At 45.1% G+C, this 20000-nt stretch overlaps 1 protein-coding gene across 1 annotated transcript in view; it reads left to right on the top strand.

Annotated features, from left to right (window-relative positions):
• LOC106605505 (t-SNARE domain-containing protein 1) overlaps positions 1-20000 on the top strand; it is a 138263-nt gene that overhangs the window by 17510 nt on the left and 100753 nt on the right. The window contains exons 2-4 of the mRNA XM_014201240.3: positions 6265-6377; positions 17312-17389; positions 18755-18824. Of these exons, the coding sequence (XP_014056715.2) occupies positions 6290-6377; positions 17312-17389; positions 18755-18824 (236 nt within the window). The 5' untranslated portion in view covers positions 6265-6289. The remainder of the gene's footprint in view (positions 1-6264; positions 6378-17311; positions 17390-18754; positions 18825-20000) is intronic.

The following is a 20000-nucleotide window of genomic DNA, read 5'->3' as shown; positions in this document are numbered from 1 at the left end:
AGAACGAGCAGTATGGCTGGTGGCATTGTCATGCTGGAGGGTCATGTCAGGATGAGCCTGCAGGAAGGGTGCAACATGAGGGAGGAGGATGTCTTCCCTGTTACGCACAGCATTGAGATTGCCTGTAATGACAACAAGCTCAGTCCGATGATGCTGTGACACACCGCCCCAGACCATGATGGACCCTCCACCTCCAAATTGATCCCACTCCAGAGTACAGGCCACGGTTTAACGCTCATTCCTTCGACGATAAACATGAATCCGACCAGCACCCCTGGTGAAACAAAACCTTGACTCGTCAGTGAAGAGCACTTTTTGCCAGTCCATAGGCGACGTTGTTGCCGGTGATGTCTGGTGAGGACCTGCCTTACAACAGGCCTACAAGCCGTCAGTCCAGCCTCTCTAAGCCTATTGCGGACAGTTTGAGCACTGATTGTGCGTTCCTGGTGTAACTCGGGCAGTCATTAAAACTTGTTTCTCAACCACTCCACAAATTTCTTGTTAACAAACTAGAGTTTTTGCTAGTTGGTTAGTCAACTACTTTGTGCATGACACAAGTAATTTTTCCAACAATTGGTTACAGACAGATTATTTCACTTACAATTCATTCTATCACAATTCCAGTGGGTCAGAAATGTACATACACTAAGTTGACTGTGCCATAAACAGCTTGAAAAATTACAGAAAAGGATGTGATGGCTTTAGAAGCATTTTAGTCAATTGGAGGTGTACCTGTGGACGTATTTCAAGGCCTACCTTCAAACTCAGTGCCTCTTTGCTTGACATCATGGGAAAATCTAAAGAAATCAGCCAAGACCTCAGAAAAGAAATTGTAGACCTCCACAAGTCTGGTTCATCATTGGGAGCAATTTCCAAATGCCTGAAGGTACCACGTTCATCTTTACAAACAATAGTACGCAAGTATAAACACCATGGGACCACGCAGCTGTCATACCGCTAAGGAAGGAGATGCGTTCTGTCTCCTAGAGATGAACGTACTTTTGTGCGAAAAGTGCATATCAATCCCAGAACAACAGCAAAGCACCTTGTGAAGTTGCTGGAGGAAACAGGTACAAAAGTATCTATATCCAGAGTAAAACGAGTCCTATATCGACATAACCTGAAAGGCCGCTCAGCAAGGAAGAAGCCAGTGCTCCAAAACCGCCATAAAAAAGCCAGACTACAGTTTGCAACTGCACATGGGGACAAAGATCGTACTTTTTGGAGAAATGTCCTCTGGTCTGATGAAACAAAAATATAACTGTTTGGCCATAATGACAATTGTTATGTTTGGAGGAAAAAGGGGTACGCTTGCAAGCCGAAGAACACCATCCCAACCGTGATGCACTGGGGTGGCAGCATCATGTTGTGGGGGTGCTTTGCTGCAGGAGGGACTGGTGCACTTCACAAAATAGATGGCATCATGAGGAGGGGAAATTATGTGGATATATTGAAGCAACGTCTCAAGACATCAGTCAGGAAGTTGAAGCTTGATCGCAAATGGGTCTTCCAAATGGACAATGACCCCAAGCATACTTCCAAAGTGGCAAAATGGCTTATGGACATGTCATGCACAAAGTAGATGTCCTAACTGACTTGCCAAAACTCTAGTTTGTTAACAGGAAATCTATGGAGTGGTTGAAAAACGAGTTTTAATGACTCCAACCTAAGTGTATGTAAACTTCCGGCTTCAACTGTATATATCACATGTTCTTACATGACAAATGCACAAGCATTCATAAGAAAATAATTTCAGTGTAATACTCAAAGGCTGACACACACACACAGAGCATTTGTGTCCAGCTTGTTGGGTAATTTCTGCTCAGTTGCCTGACTCCCTCTCGCTGTGCTGAGCCTAGCTCTGATCATAATGGCAGCTGTGAGAGGAGTCAGGGACTGATTCAGAATCACAGGAAGGGGTAAATGATGCTCTCTGTCAGGGTTGAGACAAGCCAGTCTGTCTGTCTGCCCTCCTACCAAGGCTGCATTTACTGGCAACATGGGTCCCACAATTTCTCACAGGGATGTTCTGTAGCACACCTCCAACTCGCTCTCACACTGACATGGCATGGAACGGCAAACGGTACCGGAGCGCCAAGTCTCGGTCCAAAAGTCTTCTAAACAGCTTCTACCCCCAAGCCATGAGACTCCTGAACAGCTAATCAAATGGCTACCCAAACTATTTGCACTGTTCCACCCCCCCCTCCTCTTTTACACTGCTGCTACTCTCTGTGTGTTATCTATGCATTGTCACTTTACCTCTTCCTACATGTACATATTACCTCAATTATCTCAACGAACCGGTGCCCCCGCACATTGACTCTGTACCAGTACCCCATAGCTACTGTTATTTTACTGCTGCCCTTAGTATTTGTTATTTTTCTTCTTTTTTAATTTTTTTACTTATCTATTTTGAACTTAACACTTATTTTTGTTAAAACTGCATTGTTGGTTAAGGGCTTGTAAGTAAGAATTTCACTGTAAGGCGCATGTGACAAATACAATTTGATTTGATTTGTACACACACTCGCATGCGTGCACACAAACACACACACACACATGCACACACACACATATTTCCCTCTGGTTTTCAATGCATTATTATTTAATAATCTCACAACTTTATGTAAGATGTGTAAATGACCCTAGACTTATCTCTCTCATAAAACAATTAATTTGATTTCCGAGGGCTGTTTGAAAAGCTCTCTGGCTCACTCTGCTTGAGCTGCAATTAGACGCTTCTTATGCCGACAAATTAATAAAAGGAATATGGAGAGAGAGAGAATAGAATGAGAGAGAGTGAGAGTGAGAGAGAGAGGAGAGAGAGAGAGAGAGAGAGACTCTCCCATCACCAGGGAACTCATGGCTGCTTTATTATTGATAGTGAAAAACATGTTATATCCTAATAATGTTCCCCTACATTTGATTCCATTTTTATTTGCCTATTGTCAAGTACTGTAGATTTATTGTAGTAGTACTAAGCAATCTCAAGTAGAACCCTATGTCTATAGAGGACCACCAGCCTCAGAGACAAGATGGGGAGTGATGTATCAGTCAATACACCCTCTGCTCAGCCAATCACAGAGCTCTATTGTGAGTCAGAGACCAGGGCGAGTGTTGATGACATCACCAGGCCAGGCAGAGAGGGAGAGGCTGGGTGAAGGCCAGGGGTGTGCGGGGCTAGCTGGTGCAGGGACCAGGAACACTAAGGCAATGAGTAATGACACAGTGGGATCCACTCATTGTGTCACATCACCATGCAGTCCTCTGCTCTGCTCAGACCTCACTCTTCACAAGGGTGACTGGCCGAACTATGAGAGACACATATAGGATCAGTGTGTGTGTGTATGTGGGTGTGTGTGTGTGTGCTTGGGTTTGTGTGTGTGTGTGTGTGTGTGTGTGTGTGTGTGTGTGTGTGTGTGTGTGTGTGTGTGTGTGTGTGTGTGTGTGTGTGTGTGTGTGTGTGTGGTGTGTGTGTGTGTGTGTGTGTGTGTGTGTGTGTGTGTGTGCGTTGTGTTTCAGTGAGTGGTATACACAGGGGCGAAAATCTGATATTAACTTTGGAGGGGACAATTCCATTAAATTTTCTCAAGAGCAATTCCTGAGGGGGACACCAAAAGTAGTGCTGTAACACATAGCCTACATTGTAATATGGTAAATGTATATTGAGCAACCAAAGAAATAAGGTGTTTGCCGTACTCCTAACTACCGGTACCCAAAACTACACAACTAATCACAACAGCAATACCATTGCCTTTAACAAATCTTAGTTCAGTCACCAGTTTAAGTTGAGAGTGGGGGTATCCATGGCATTTTCCAATTATGTTCCTATTTTACAAGTAAAAAAATTTGAGAACCTTTCATAATGTTGCCAAACAAAGACTCAACAAACTTACCTGAGACTCCCTGTCTCTGCCAGTCTGTCCCTGCATATCTGTCCCCAACTCTGCTGTCTGTGTGCCATCTGTTGCCTGCTCTGCCTAATGACATCATTGTGAAACATTTCCATTAGAATTTCATTTCTTTCTTATGCACATTTTATCAACTAGTCTTTGAGATATTAGGCTACTAGGGTTCTTACTATGCGTTTTGGGTGTATTGAAAAATACTCTTATTTTTCTGCCATTTTTATACCTGGCTGGCTGGCTGGCTGGCTACACACACACACAGTGTGTAGGTTATTTACAGTAGAAGATGGGCTTCTATCATCTTCTATCATTCTATTTGGGCTTCGATCTAAAAGGTAGCTAGCAAATGTGAAACGGATTAAAATGACAAGAGTTGACAGCTGTATGAGTTCACCATTTACACAACATATGCTGCAACCTTTTGTAATTTTAATAGTTTGTTTCATATTGGCTGGCTTCCAACAATAGCTGAATTTGCAAAGCTAGCGAGCACCAATTCAGTTTCAGTGGTGTTTGCTATAATCTTTGCTACCCGGGTTAAATAAAGGTGAAATAAAATAAATAAATCAAAGTTCCCTTGCGACAATTTAGCTTTTGCAACGAGACCATTAAATATATTTAAGACAATGGTAGAAGAGAGTGTAGTTCTGTTCAGTTTGGACTTCAGTTTATTGCTAACCTTATCACAGGGACTTTGAAGCACTAACTTACATCATCTGCGTGCTGATCTTGGAATAAATTGACGATAGCAAAGATTCCATCTTTGACGACGCCACATAAATGGAATAGGTACTAGCTAGCTTAATAGTTAATATTTGCGCGCTAGCTCTGCATATTCAGCTGGTGTGTGTGCGCGATTGACTAGATTAACCTCACGTCAGTTACGTTCATTGAGTGCCTTTCAGACAGTAGATATGACCCCTCTGTTACCTTGCCAACTAAGGAGGGGCAGTGGATCAAACCATTGTGAGGCAAAGGGTGGCGGGTCGCAATTTTTTGAAACTTAAAAACGCGCTATTAAGTGTCTATAATCAGCACAATTGCTTTCATTGCGTATTATCAATATTATTTAAATTACATAGTTATGTTTCAGTGATATATTGGGGGGGACAAATCATATTTTTCCCAGGATGGGGGGGTCGTGTCCCCACCCATCCACCCCCGGGATTTCCGCCCCTGGGTATACACACATACAAGTGTGTATATATTCCTATATAGAATGTGGGAGAAGAAAAGAGAATGTGTCTAAGAAAGTTGGTCTGAAAATCTGTATATTTCTTTGTACTGCTCAGAGTGAGAGCACGTATTGAGACATGCAATGCCTATGCACACTTCAGAAGGCTGGAGAACCAGGCACTACAGTGACTAGTGACTGGTCTGGGATTCAAAAGGAGCAGAGAGAGATCGTTTATTGGCTGCCAACAGTAATTCATTTTGCTGCTCTATGAAAATGAATCAGATTAAATGACCATGTGGTTCCAGTGAATCTGATCCTCTGTCTCCCACTGAAGATGGGACTGAATCCCCCCTTCTCCTCTCTCTCCATCTCCTCTCCCTCTTTCCTTCTACCCCTCTCTCCGTGTCTTCTCACTCTGTCTCTCTCCTCTCCCTCTTTCCTTCTACCCCTCTCTCCGTGTCCTCTCGCTCTGTCTCTCTCCTCTCCCTCTCTCCTTCTACCCCTCTCTCTCTCCTCTCTCTATCCCTCTTCTCTCATTTTCTCCTTCTGTCCTTCTCCCTCTCCTCTCTCTCTCTATCCCTCTCTGCTTCCCCTCTCTCTGTTCCTTTGCCACCCTTATGAGACAGTCATGAATGCCAGTGTTCACATACCCAGACCCGGGTGCCAGACAACACCAGACTGGCTTCAAAACCACAAAAGGGCAGCTGGACAATGACATTAGAACACAATTACAAGCCTACTTAGTTCAATGCCTACTATTCACAGAGGGCTGAATGTCTTATAGGACAGCTTATGAAATCATGATACCATGTGACCTTTGGTTGTGATGCTTGTAGACACAGGGCTTCATAGATCTCATCATGTCATTTGTGTCGCTGTCTTGGATGGAATACACATTCACTATGCATTCTTTAACCTTTTCAGTGATGTTTTGCACACCTCCATATAGACGAGGGGGAGGCTGAGTCGTGATGCATAATGTCACTGTGGGATCGGGGATTCAGTTCATACACACACTTATATTTATGCACACATACACACACAGATTCCCCATCACAATGTCCATATTTTCCCCTGATGATTCCTGGAATCGACCAACCAGGAATATTGAAAGCCTACTCAGATCCATATAGTACATCCACCAATCCAACTGATGTTGTTGTGTTCTCTCTGTTCCAGACAGACCCAAAACCACCAGGACAGGATGTCTTATGGATCCATCGATGGAGGCTCCTTTGGAGGCAGCCGAAACCCCTTCGGAGGCCCCAAGAGACAGGGCTACCAACCAGTAGGTAAAGACAAACATTCACTTCCATGATTTCATACTAACTTGAGCACCATATTTGCAACATAACTGAAACAAACTATTTAAATGACCCTCATACTTTTAGTACAGTATAGAAAACAAGACTGAGTTTGTCAAAGTTACATCAATCTGCCCCAGGGCTTGGTGGCTGACTATGGATGGATGGATGGACAACACCACCACCCCTTGACCCCCTGAGGAGAGGCAATCATAGGGTTCACTACTGTGGAATATACGGCTGTGTGTGTGTGTGTGTGTGTGTGTGTGTGTGTGTGTGTGTGTGTGTGGAGGAATGGATTTTGAATTAAGAGGTCATACTGTATGAGGTCTCTGCAGAGAAATCAAGAGTAGGGGGAGGCAGGACATAAAGTGTTCAGGAAGTAATAATGCTATTGCTATATGCTCAAGACCCTTGAATATCCATGCACTGGTTTGGAGGGAGTATGCACTGGTTTGGAGGGAGTATGCACTGGTTTGGAGGGAGTATGCACTGGTTTGGAGGGAATATGCACTGGTTTGGAGGGAGTATGCACTGGTTTGGAGGGAGTATGCACTGGTTTGGAGGGAATATCCACTGGTTTGGAGGGAATATCCACTGGTTTGGAGGCAATATCCACTGGTTTTGAGGGAATATGCACTGGTTTAGAGGGAATATGCACTGGTTTGGAGGGAATATGCATTGTTTTGGAGGGAATATGCACTGGTTTGTAGGGAATATGCACTGGTTTGGAGGGAATATGCACTGGTTTGGAGGGAATATGCACTGGTTTGGAGGGAATATGCACTGGTTTGGAGGGAATAACCACTGGTTTGGAGGCAATATCCACTGGTTTGGAGGGAATATGCACTGGTTTGGAGGGAATATGCACTGGTTTGGAGGGAATATGCACTGGTTTGAAGGGAATATGCACTGGTTTGGAGGGAATATGCACTGGTTTGGAGGGAATATGCACTGGTTTGGAGGGAATATCCACTGGTTTGGAGGGAATATCCACTTGTTTGGAGGGAATATGCACTGGTTTGGAGGGAATATCCACTGGTTTGGAGGGAATATGCACTGGTTTGAAGGGAATATGCACTGGTTTGGAGGGAATATGCACTGGTTTGGAGGGAATATCCACTGGTTTGGAGGGAATATGCACTGGTTTGGAGGGAATATCCACTGGTTTGGAGGGAATATGCACTGGTTTGGAGAGAATATCCACTGGTTTGGAGGGAATATGCACTGGTTTGGAGGGAATATGCACTGGTTTGGAGGGAATATCCACTGGTTTGGAGGGAATATGCACTGGTTTGGAGGGAATATGCACTGGTTTGGAGAGAATATCCACTGGTTTGGAGGGAATATGCACTGGTTTGGAGGGAATATGCACTGGTTTGGAGGGAATATCCACTGGTTTGGAGGGAATATCCACTGGTTTGGAGGGAATATGCACTGGTTTGGAGAGAATATCCACTGGTTTGGAGGGAATATCCACTGGTTTGGAGGGAATATGCACTGGTTTGGAGGGAATATCCACTACTTTCGAGGGAACAACCACTCTACAGCTCACAACAGATATCCTATATCAAAGGAGTGTTATCGTGTTTAAGACCTGAAGCAGATTTGCAGTATGGTGTCAGGAACTTGGAGAGTGTTAGGGGTCAATGGTCAGTCATGCAGTTATAAAGCGGTGGTTGCCAGCATCACTGCTCTACTCCATGACCTTTCACCTTTCCCACATTAGCCTTGTAATAGGGCCAGATTAATGCTGGCCTCCAATGGGTATGTGTGATGTATATTGTTCACTGCTCTCCGTGTGTGTTTGTGTGTGAATGTGCACATGTGTGTGCCTCTTTATATTTGATATGCTCTGTGTATATATTCATACTTTTGTTCCTGTGCTATACAGTTCATTTTAACAGTGATCACAGCTGACACTCCAGTAAGAGTTGATGGTACAAGGCATTATGGTGTAGCTCAGATACCCAGAGAAGTAAGATGAATTTGACTGAAACAAACAAACATCAAACAAGCTCCTTTGTCTCTTAACTCCTGCATACTGTAAAACTGGGAGAAATAAATATTCACATTCACTCAGTGACAGTCTCCCGCCTCTGTCTCTCTCTCTCCCATCTCCCCCTCTCTCTCTCTCTCTTTCCCCCAATTCTATCTTTCCCCCTGCCGCTCTCTCTAGCTTTCCCCTATCTCTCTCTCTCTCTTTACCTTTCTCTTTTCCTTCCTTCCTTTCTCTCTCTCTCCCTCCCTCTCTCACTCTTCCCCCTTTCTCTCTCTTTCTTTCCCCATCTCTCTCTCTCCCTCCCTCTCTCACTCTTCCCCCCTTTCTCTCTCTTTCTTTCCCCATCTCTCTCTCTCCCTCCCTCTATCTCACTCTTTCCCCTACATCTCACTCTCTCTTTCCCCCTTTCTCTCTCTCTTTCCTTCCCTCTGTCTCACTCTTTCCCCCTATATCTCACTCACTCTTTCCCCCTTTCTCTCTCTCTTTATCTCTCTCTCTCACTCTTCCCCCCTTTCTCTCTCTTTCTTTCCCCATCTCTCTCTCTCCCTCTCTCTATCCCCCCTCTATCTCACTCTTTCCCCCTACATCTCACTCTCTCTTTCCCCCTTTCTCTCTCTCTTTCTTTCCCCATATCTCTCTTTCTTTCCCCATATCTCTCTCTCTCCCTCCCTCTATCTCACTCTTTCCGCCTATATCTCACTCTCTCTTTCCCCCTTTCTCTCTCTCTCTTTCCCCCTTTCTCTCTCTCTTTCTTTCCCCATATCTCTTTCTTTCCCCATATCTCTCTCTCTCTCTCTCCCTCCCTCCCTCTACCTCACTCTTTCCCCCTATATCTCACTCACTCTTCCCCCTTTCTCTCTCTCTTTCTTTCCCCATATCTTTCTCTCTCTCTCGTTCTCTCTCCCTCCCTCTCTCACTCTTCCCCCCCTTTCTTTCTCTCTCTTTCTTTCCCCATCTCTCTCTCTCCCTCTCTCTATCCCTCCCTTTATCTCACTCTTTCCCCCATGTCTCACTCTCTCTTTCCCCCTTTCTCTCTCTCTTTCTTTCCCCATATCTCTCTTTCTTTCCCCATAACTCTCTCTCTCTCTCTCTCTCTCCCTCCCTCTATCTCACTCTCTCTTTCCCCCTATATATCACTCTCACTGTCCCCCTATATCTCACTCTCTTTCTTTCCCCATCTCTCTCTCTCTCTGTCTCTCTCTGTCTCTCTCTCTCTACCTCCCCTCCCCCTCTCCCTAGTGTATAAAGAGCAGACTGTGTAGTGTGTGCTCTGGCAGCCTCAGTGTTATGGGGAGACAGATGGGGGCCTGAGCCATCAGAGAGAGTAGCTTTGATCACAGTGAAGCCGGGGCCCTTTCAGCGGGCCGGAGCCTGTCAGATTTGCTGTGTGTGGCTTCTGGTGCTTGCTGCTTGCGCCGACTGAGCTGTGTGTGTGTGCGTGCGTGCGTGCGCGTGCGAGCGTGTGTGTATGTGTGCGTGCATGTGCGTGCGTGCGTGCGTGCATGCGTGCGTGCGTGTGTGTGACTGAGCTGTACAGCAGTGGAGGGGGGCTCAGGAAATGATCAAAGCCCAGGTAGAGTCTCTAATGGAGCTGTCAGTCGGGATAATCTTTCTCCTCCTTTCTCTTGCCAAACCTTTCAAGCCCTTCCAGCATGTATGCAACTCTCCTCTTCTACTTCCCGGGTGGGTGCTTAGTCTATCAAACTCCTAGTAGTGTCGTGAACATTCACTCACTCTTATTCTCCAATCTCTTCTCTTCGATCACTTGTGGTCAAAAAGTGGAGGCACTCTCCTTGGTCTGCTTGTGGAGAAAACACACTGTTGGGCTCTGCTGTTACTGGTGTGTGTGTGTTTGAACAGTTGTAATGCCAATAAAGAGAACCACAATGGTGTTCAGCAGCACACACCAGGTTGGCCCGGCCTGTTCTCGCCGTGTTCTCCCTGTGTTCTGGGCCTGACCCTGGGATAAACCAGTCTCGTTAGACCCCTCTAGTGCTCTGCTCCACAGCCCCAGCCCTGGTCATTAGAATTGGTTGGGATGGAGAGCTGTTGGTCTGGGAGGAGACCTTAATGAGAGCCCACTCTACCAGCCACAATTACTGCTGAGGGTCCGTAAGTGGCCCAAGTGGGGTGTGTGCTGAGCAGCCATGACAATGTCATTGGAGCCGCTGGGAGTGAATTGGTTTCAGTGGTCTGGAGTCACGTATTCAGGTTAGAACAAGAATATTACTAGATCTAGAATGGTAGAATACCGTACAGCTTGGAAGAGATGGTGTTGCTCAAGAGTTGGAAAACATTGTGGGAGTAAGTTAAAGGTTGTTTGTTTTGCTTCTTTTGTCGGATTGATGATGCATAATCATGCACGCTAACAAAGTTTCAATGGTGAATCACCACAATGAATTAAATGTGTTTATCTAGCATAAAGAACATTTTGAAATTCTCAGCATCTGTATGAAAGAAGGTATTGTGAAAGATATATTTGAAATTAGCATTCGAAAGGTCAAGCTTTGCGTCAGACTCTCACTGCATCAGAACATATTCACAACGGTATTTTTAGAAGGCTACAGAAGGCAATCGTATGGATAGGAGATTCTCCAACACATATTTGTGTAGTTGCATACTGTGCATCATACAGCAACATTGATGATGCATCATCAGTCTAATTAAGGGGAAAGAGAGCCAGTTAGCACCAAGCAGATGGCAGAAGAGGCTCACACTCATAGCACTTTCTCAGTGCATTTAAGAAAGTCCATTAGAACTATATTTAGCTTTAGTGGACATTTGACGCCTCTCCAACTTCAATGTATTTAGTATATGGATATCTGAAATATCAGCTATGAGTGTGACACAATTCATGTTTTGAGTTGCTGAAGATATATTGTTGGCTACAAAATAGTTGTATTTGCTGCCTGTGTTCTATCTTTGCCAACTCTGTAATTTGTTATGGATGAGGGAGTGGGTGAGTGATTGAGAACTGTAAAGGGACTATTATCATCAGACTTCCTGGCAAACAGCAAGGCTTGAACAGCATGGTGTTCTGGCTAAATGCACTGTTATTTTGGAACAGGAGAAGAAGACACTTTCATGATCATCATTGAATGTGCTCCTGCATTGTCTATGTCTTCTGACTGGAACACACCAACAGAGAAGAAGAGATCACTCTGGAGGGGGTGGAGGGTAGAGTTATGTTGAAACGGTGAATCTGTAATGATTGTTGTGTGTTTTTGTTGGCTTGTCACTCCAGGTACTGTATCTCCAGGTACTGTATCTTCAGGTACTGTATCTCCAGGTACTGTATCTCCAGGTACTGCATCTCCAGGTACTGCATCTCCAGGTAATGCATCTCCAGGTACTGTATCTCCAGCTACTGTATCTCCAGGTACTGTATCTCCAGGTACTGTATATCCAGGTACTGCATCTCCAGGTAATGCATCTCCAGGTACTGTATCTCCAGGTACTGTATCTCCAGGTACTGTATCTCCAGGTAATGCATCTCCAGGTACTGTATCTCCAGCTACTGTATCTCCAGCTACTGTATCTCCAGCTACTGTATCTCCAGGTAATGCATCTCCAGGTACTGCATCTCCAGGTACTGCATCTCCAGGTACTGCATCTCCAGCTACTGTATCTCCAGCTACTGTATCTCCAGGTAATGCATCTCCAGGTACTGTATCTCCAGGTACTGTATCTCCAGGTACTGTATCTCCAGCTACTGTATCTCCAGCTACTGTATCTCCAGGTAATGCATCTCCAGGTACTGTATCTCCAGGTACTGTATCTCCAGGTACTGCATCTCCAGGTACTGTATCTCCAGCTAATGCATCTCCAGCTAATGCATCTCCAGGTACTGTATCTCCAGGTACTGTATCTCCAGCTACTGTATCTCCAGGTACTGTATCTCCAGGTACTGTATCTCCAGCTACTGTATCTCCAGCTACTGTATCTCCAGGTACTGTATCTCCAGCTAATGCATCTCCAGGTACTGTATCTCCAGGTACTGTATCTCCAGCTACTGTATCTCCAGGTACTGTATCTCCAGGTACTGCATCTCCAGGTACTGTATCTCCAGGTACTGTATCTCCAGGTACTGTATCTCCAGGCCTGCTCACATCATGCCCCAAAATAAACCTAGCATGAACTTTGTTATAGAAACTGCAGTGTAAGCAGGCTAGGCTATAGCATGTTTTATGGCAACCCAACATGGTCTGTGTGTAGTTGCGTAGTGTGACTGTTCGAGTGTTGTCCGGAAGCCTAAAAACCAAGTTAGCTATGGGAGTTAACACAAGCTTGTGAGAATTATCTGAGAATTACCTGACCTAGGTTAGAGAGCTAGAATCAAGAACTGGCGTGCTTTTTGTCTCCAACAAAACTATTTGTGTGTAAGTATAAAAAGGCATCACATACTGAAATACTCTTTAGAAGTCGGAAGCTACCATCCTCTGGGAATTGGATGAATCAAAAAAGGAGAAAAAGCGAGTTTTTCTCTGCAGTGGGTCTATGCCCAGCCTGGCCCTGTTTTAGGAAGAGTTTCCACAGTGGAACGACAGCTGCTGACCTCGAAGGTAATGAGATGGGAGCTTTTGATTAAGTTGCTCTCTGATTTGAGAGTATAATTGAACGTGTTGCAGATAGTGCATTTGCCGTATCGACAAGCGACTCTGCAAAGGCCAGGATGTTAATTCGTCTCTTGCGTGTTGCTGAGGTTTTCATTCATCACTGTAGCACTGTGTGTGTTTTGCGTGTTTGCGTGTGTGTGTAGGGCGAAATCAGCAGCTTCTGTATCCGTTGTTCAGCAATTCTCAACCTGTCGTACCGCAGTGTGAAGACACATTTTAATCACTTCCCTTTGCACTCTCTTTATGGAGATTGTGCTGATTGATGCAGTTGGATGTAGATCTGCTAGACATTATGCCATGATTATAGTTTCAGACCTCTTCCAAAGCACTGTAGAGACAGATAGGAGACAGGAGGAAAAAAGGCCCAATTAAGCACATTAAACATTTTTAAATGCCTATCTAAAATTTTTCCCAGACCTGGCTACCTTTCTATCCCTATCTTAGTCTTTCTTCCTGCCTCACCCTTCTCTATTCTCTCCATTCCTTTCCTCTCTCCACCTCCCTCCATCCCTTGTTCTTTCTGTGCCAGCTTGTCAGGCAGAGAGCCAGGACTCTGTCCAGTGTAGCAGCCAGGAGTCCAAGACCCCCTTGCGGAGACATGGGGACACTAGAGTAATGACTGTCAGATACCCTCCACTAGTTGTTGTCGTGTGTGTGTGTGTGTGTGTGTGTGTGTGTGTGTGTGTGTGTGTGTGGTGTGTGTGTGTGTGTGTGTGTGTGCATACGCATGTGTGCGTGCAAGCGTTCGTGTGAGATAGTGATAGGTAAATAGAGCGAAAATGAAGGGGAGTTTGCTCATGACTTAAAGTTGGTATACAGTGCAATCAGAAAGTATTCAGACCCCTTCACTTTTTCCACATTTTGTAATGTTATAGCCTTTTTCTACAATTTTTCCTCATCAATCTACACACAATACCCCATAATGACAGAGCAAAAACAGGTTTTTAGAAATGTTTACTAATTTATAAAAGAAATATAACATAAATATTACATTTACATAAGTATTCAGACCCTTTACTCAGCACTTTGTTGCAGCACCTTTGGCAGCGATTACAGCCTCGAGTCTTCTTGGTTATGACGCTTGGCACACCTGTATTTGGGGAGTTTCTCCCATTCTTCTCTGCAGATCCTCTCAAGCTCTGTCAGGTTGGATGGGGAGCATCACTGCACATCTATTTTCAGGTCTCTCCAGAGATGTTCGATCAAGTTCAAGTTCAGGCTCTGGCTGGGCTACTCAAGTACATTCAGAGACTTGTCCCAAAGCCACTCCTGCGTTATCTTGGCTGTGTGCTTAGGGTCGTTGTCTTGTTGAAAGGTGAACCTTTGCCCCAGTCTGAAGTCCTGAGTGCTCTGGAGAAGGTTTTCATCAAGGATCTCTCTGTACTTTGCTCCATTAATCTTTCCCTCGATCCTGACTAGTCTCCCAGTCCCTGCCGCTGACAAACAGCCCCACAGCATGATGCTACCACCACCATGCTTAACTGTAGGGATTGTGATAGATTTCCTCCAGACGTGACTCTTGGGATTCAAGCCAAAGAGTTCATTCTTGGTTTCATCAGACCAGAGAATCTTGTTTCTCAAGTCCTTTAGGTGCCTTTTGGTAAACTCCAAGTGGGATGTCATGTACCTTCTAATGAGGAGTGGCTTCTGTCTGGCCAATCTACCATAAAGGCCTGATTGGTGGAGTGCTGTAGAGATGGTTGTCCTTCTGGAAGGTTCTCCCATCTCCACAGAGGAACTTTGCAGCTCTGTCAGAGTGACCATCGGGTTCTTGGTCACCTCCCTGACCAAGGCCATTCTCCTCCTTTGGCCAGACGGCCAGCTCTAGCAAGACTCTTGATGGTTCCAAACTTCCTCCATTTAAGAATGATGGAGGCCACTGTGTTCTTTGGAACCTTCAATGCTGCAGAATTGTTTTGGTACCCTTCTCCAGATCTGTGCCTCGACACAATCCTGTCTCGGAGCTCTACGGACAATTCCTTCGAACTCATGGCTTGGTGTTTGCTCTGGCATGCACTGTCAACTGTGGGACCTTATATACACATCTGTGTGCCTTTCCAAATCATGTCCAGTCAACTGAATTTACCACAGGCAGACTCCAATCAAGTTGGTTAAACATCTCAAGGATGATCAATGGAAACAGGATGCACCTGAGCTCAATTTCGAGTCTCATAGCAAAGAGTCTGAATACTTTATGTAAATAAGGTATTTCTGTTTTTTATTTTTAATACATTTGCAAAAATGTCAAAAAAACTGTTTTCGCTTTGTCGTTATTGGGTATTGTGTGTAGATTGTTGAGATTTGTTTTATCCATTTGGCTGTAATGTAACAAAAAGTGGAAAAAGTCAATGGGTCTGAATACTTTCCAAAGGCACTGTATTTGCATGCCATACTGATGTGAGCATGTGTGTGTGTGTGTGTGTGTGTGTGTGTGTGTGTGCGTGTGCGTGTGCCTGTGTCGGTCGGTGTGTGTGCGTGTGTGTGCGTGTGCCTGTGTCTGTGTGTGTGCGTCTGTGTGTGATAATTGAAGAGAGAGTGGGGCTGGATCCAGGTGGTGGAAGATAAAGGGTTTAGAAGTGATCCCGTCGTACTACTGCTTCCCCACCAGCAGGGTTTTTTTTACCTAACACAGCAGTCTGCAGTGGATGATATCTGTCTCACACACATTCATCTCTTTCGACCGTGAACCGGGCGTGGTCAGGCATCACACACACACATTGCAGACCTGACTACACATAAGCATGCACAGACACACACACACACACACACACACGCACACACACACACACACACACACACACACACACACACACACACACACACACACACACACACACACACACACACACACACACACACACTCACACACACGCTAACACACACGCTACAACCCAACTAGCTAAGCCCCCAACCGAGTGTAGTCTGAAACATTACACCCAGACACTGCATACATGAACACTCACATACTCACAGAGACAAACAAAACCTAATCAGATGTCATACAAGGATGACCAGACAGAAGATAGACCAGGGTAATGCCACTGGTCAGTGGGTGGAGTGGTGCAGAGTAATCGATGTCCTTTCTGAAATCGCACTGACCATCCGTGTCATTGGGTGACCTTGTGTCACCCTTCTGTAGTCCTCCATCCTTCCATCTCTCCCTCAATCCCTCCATCAGCAGAGTGTGAAACACTGGGTCACTGATCCGAGGAGAGGGATGACTTAGCCCTCTGAGTTCCTCCACACAGACATAGGTGGTTCCATGTGAAGTAGCATGAATATTGAGCATCCGCCATTTATCATAACGATGGGAAGAACTGGACAAGGTGGGAGTATGTAGATCACACTAGTAAAGGTCGTTGAACTGAAAAATGACACCATTTTAAAATGTATTACTGTCATATAGTGTTTACTTTTGACTTAATCATATTTCTTCCGCCACAGGAAACTGTCCATAGTTTGATAAATCAAGTGAATGACCCTTAATATGCAGACGTGTCGATCATATGTCTCAGTGAACTGCAAACCTTTCTTTTGTTATTCTGTGCGTAAATTGTGGTTAAAGAGCACACCTTAATGGAACAATGCTTGTACAATATGCAGGTTCAACATACTTCCTCTTTCTTTTCCCGTACTTTTTTATTCCAACCAGTAATCCCCCACCACCCATTGTCATTTTCACACCTGCTGAAACACTACTGGTAGTAGTTGGAGAAAAATTTCCAAAAATAACTTTCCAATTACTCAATTGCAGTCACTTTAGGGGTCAGAATTAGACAGAGTCCGACCTTGGCCTGTGTTTTCTGTGTGCCTGTATGTTCTACTGCTGTTGCTCTTCACCAGTTGACAACAATCAGGCCTTTCTGGCATTCTTGCTCTGTGACATTCTGTCCTTTTGATCAGGGAGAACAGTCTTGCCCACATAACCCATCAGCTGGACTCACGTCTCACAGCAAATTACTTCCTGCTCACTGCTATTAGAAAAATACATATATATTTTTTACCTGTCGTGACTACTGAGGTGGCAAAGACATGTTCATGACCTTCAGGTCATTAGAAAAACAGTGTACGTTCTCTCCGAGCTATTTTGCAGTTACCTAAGGTGTTTGGTTCAAAGTCGCTGGATCCGGATTACAGTCCCGGACAAAGCTAAACCCCAAATTCACTGCAACACATTTCATGATAGAACAGCTCTGTGGCTGTTGTGTTTTACCTAATGTTGTGTTTTACCTAAGATATCTGCTTTGTCATTGGTGTGTTTGTATCATGCTCCATCGAACTGAAATCATGTCTTCTTCTCCAAGCAACACAGGTCAGCTCCTCAGAGCTGCAAGACGTGTTTCAAGAGACCTCCTCCAACATTTTCCAGATCAACGCAAATGGTGAGTCTTGTAAATATGTTTGTGTGTGTACATATCTGTGTGTGTGTACCTGTGTCTTTTCTGTTATACTTTTGATATAAACTCAGCAAAAAAAGAAACGTAAAAAAGAAACAGTCAGTATCTGGTGTGGCCACCAGCTGCATTAAGTACTGCATCTCCTCCTCATGGACTGCACCAGATTTGCCAGTTCTTGCTGTGAGATGTTACCCCACTCTTCCACCAAGGCACCTGCAAGTTCCCGTACATTTCTGGGGGGAATGGCCCTAGCCCTCACCCTCCGATCCAACAGATCCCAGACGTGATCAATGGGATTGAGATCCGGGCTCTTCGCTGGCCATGGCAGAACACTGACATTCCTGTTTTGCAGGAAATCACGCACATAACGAGCAGTATGGCTGGTGGCATTGTCATGCTGGAGGGTCATGTCAGGATGAGCCTGCAGGAAGGGTACCACATGAGGGAGGAGGATGTCTTCCCTGTAACGCACAGCGTTGAGATTGCCTGCAATGACAACAAGCTTAGTCCGATGATGCTGTGACACACCGCCCCAGACCATGACGGACCCTCCACCTCCAAATTGATCCCGCTCCAGAGTACAGGCCTCGGTGTAATGCTCATTCCGTTGTCCAGCGACGTTGGGTTTGTGCCCATAGGCGACGTTGTTTCCGGTGATGTCTGATGAGGACCTGCCTTGCAACAGGCCTACAAGCCCTCAGCCTATTGCGGACAGTCTGAGCACTGATGGAGAGAGAGTGTGTTCCTGGTGTAACTCGGGCAGCTGTTGTTGTCATCCTGTACCTGTCCCGCAAGTGTGATGTTCAGATGTACCGATCCTGTGCAGGTGTTGTTACACGTGGTCTGCCACTGCGAGGATGATCAGCTGTCCATCCTGTCTCCCTGTAGCGCTGTCTTTGGCGTCTCACAGTACAGACATTGCAATTTATTGCCCTGGCCACATCTGCTGTCCTCATGCCTCCTTGCAGCATGCCTAAGGCACGTTCACGCAGATGAGCAGGGACCCTGGGCATCTTTCTTTTGGTGTTTTTCAGTAGAAAGGGCCTCTTTAGTGTCCTAAGTTTTCATAACTGTGACCTTAATTGCCTACCCTCTGTAAGCTGTTAGTGTCTTAACGACTGTTCCACAGGTACATGTTCATTCATTGTTTATGGTTCATTGAACAAGCATGGGAAACGGTGTTTAAACCCTTTACAGTGAAGATCTGTGAAGTTATTTGGATTTTTACTAATTATCTTTGAAAGACAGGGTCCTGAAAAAGGGACGTTTCTTTTTTTGTTGAGGTTAGTACTATCAAAGCACTTGAACGTCTTTGATGTCTACAATGCTATATGTTCCTCCCCATCTCAGTTGTAACATTAGAGAAGAGTCTTCAATCATTGGGAACGTCCAGAGACACTGCTGAACTGCGACAGAGCCTGTGAGTAATCACAACACGCACATGTACACACACACATGCACTCACACACAAACGCACACGGATATTATAGTACTTACATATTCATATCAACACATTAGTGTGCAACTCAAGCGAGTCAGTCAACAGCTTCCTCCCTCAATTAACCAACCGTCTGAACACAAACCATTTATTGCTGTGTTATTGACATCACATACTGCTGCAACCATGCATTAGCTACAGTTAAAGTGTAGCCTGATACATAGCCTCTGAGTGTTCATGCTGCTTGACCTGTCTGTCCTTTAATCATGCCGAGGGTCACATTAAGCCCAGTAGCTCCAGAACAGAGAATATTTTCTCTTTATTTCAATGTCCTCTTTCATAGCTGATATTGATTCTACTTGTTTTAGTTGAGCTGCCAGCAATTACCAAATTCCTGCCTGATGACAAAGTGGCCAATCTGAGATGATTGTGTCTGTTTAAAATGCATTACACCCCACTGTGCTGCCTGGCATGTCATCAATAGCCTCTATGCATTATACCGCCTCCAACGTTCTAATTTACTTCCGACCGAGTTAATGACTTCCGGAGCGAGTTCTGCTATTGTTTTTATCATTAGCTTACTAGCTATCGTCAATGCTTTTCTGACTGAAATAGTTCGCAATGACTACGTTTAAATTACAGCCCCGCGAAGGAGGTGCTAATGAACATTGTTCAGTGATCTGTGTTCAGTTTCTTCCCAATTTAATGGTATTGTGAGCTTCCATCGTTTCCTGGTCGATGTAGAGCACAGAAAAAGGTGGTTGGTGGCAGTACATCGTGACAACTTTACTGTCACCAAACACACAAAGGTGTGTAGTACACATTTCGTCGAAGGTGACTTTGTTGAGGGAAAAATTGGGGGGCGACAATATCTAAAAAAAGGTGTTGTTCCTACTGTCTTCGCGTGGAACTGGCACATTCAAAAGAGACCTGGTGTTTGGGAAAGAAGACTGAAACCTCCTGCTCCGACTGAGAGGGATGAAGAACAAGGTGCGCTGCCTATGGACTGTGCCGTCTCTGATCCGCTCCAGACCCATGATTACTGTGCAGTCCCTGAACCCGCAGCCCTGGACATGGCCCTAATGGCAATCCATGAGCATGTAAGAGAAATTGAGGAGCTTCGAGCCAAGCTGGAGAAACTGACCACCCAATGCAGCT

The sequence above is a fragment of the Salmo salar genome, chromosome 05 (genome assembly GCF_965601325.2).
Source record: "Salmo salar chromosome 05, fSalSal1, whole genome shotgun sequence".
NCBI classification, from domain to species: domain Eukaryota; kingdom Metazoa; phylum Chordata; class Actinopteri; order Salmoniformes; family Salmonidae; genus Salmo; species Salmo salar.
The sequence above is the reverse complement of the archived record's forward strand: the minus strand, read 5'-3'. Positions and strand labels throughout refer to the sequence as shown.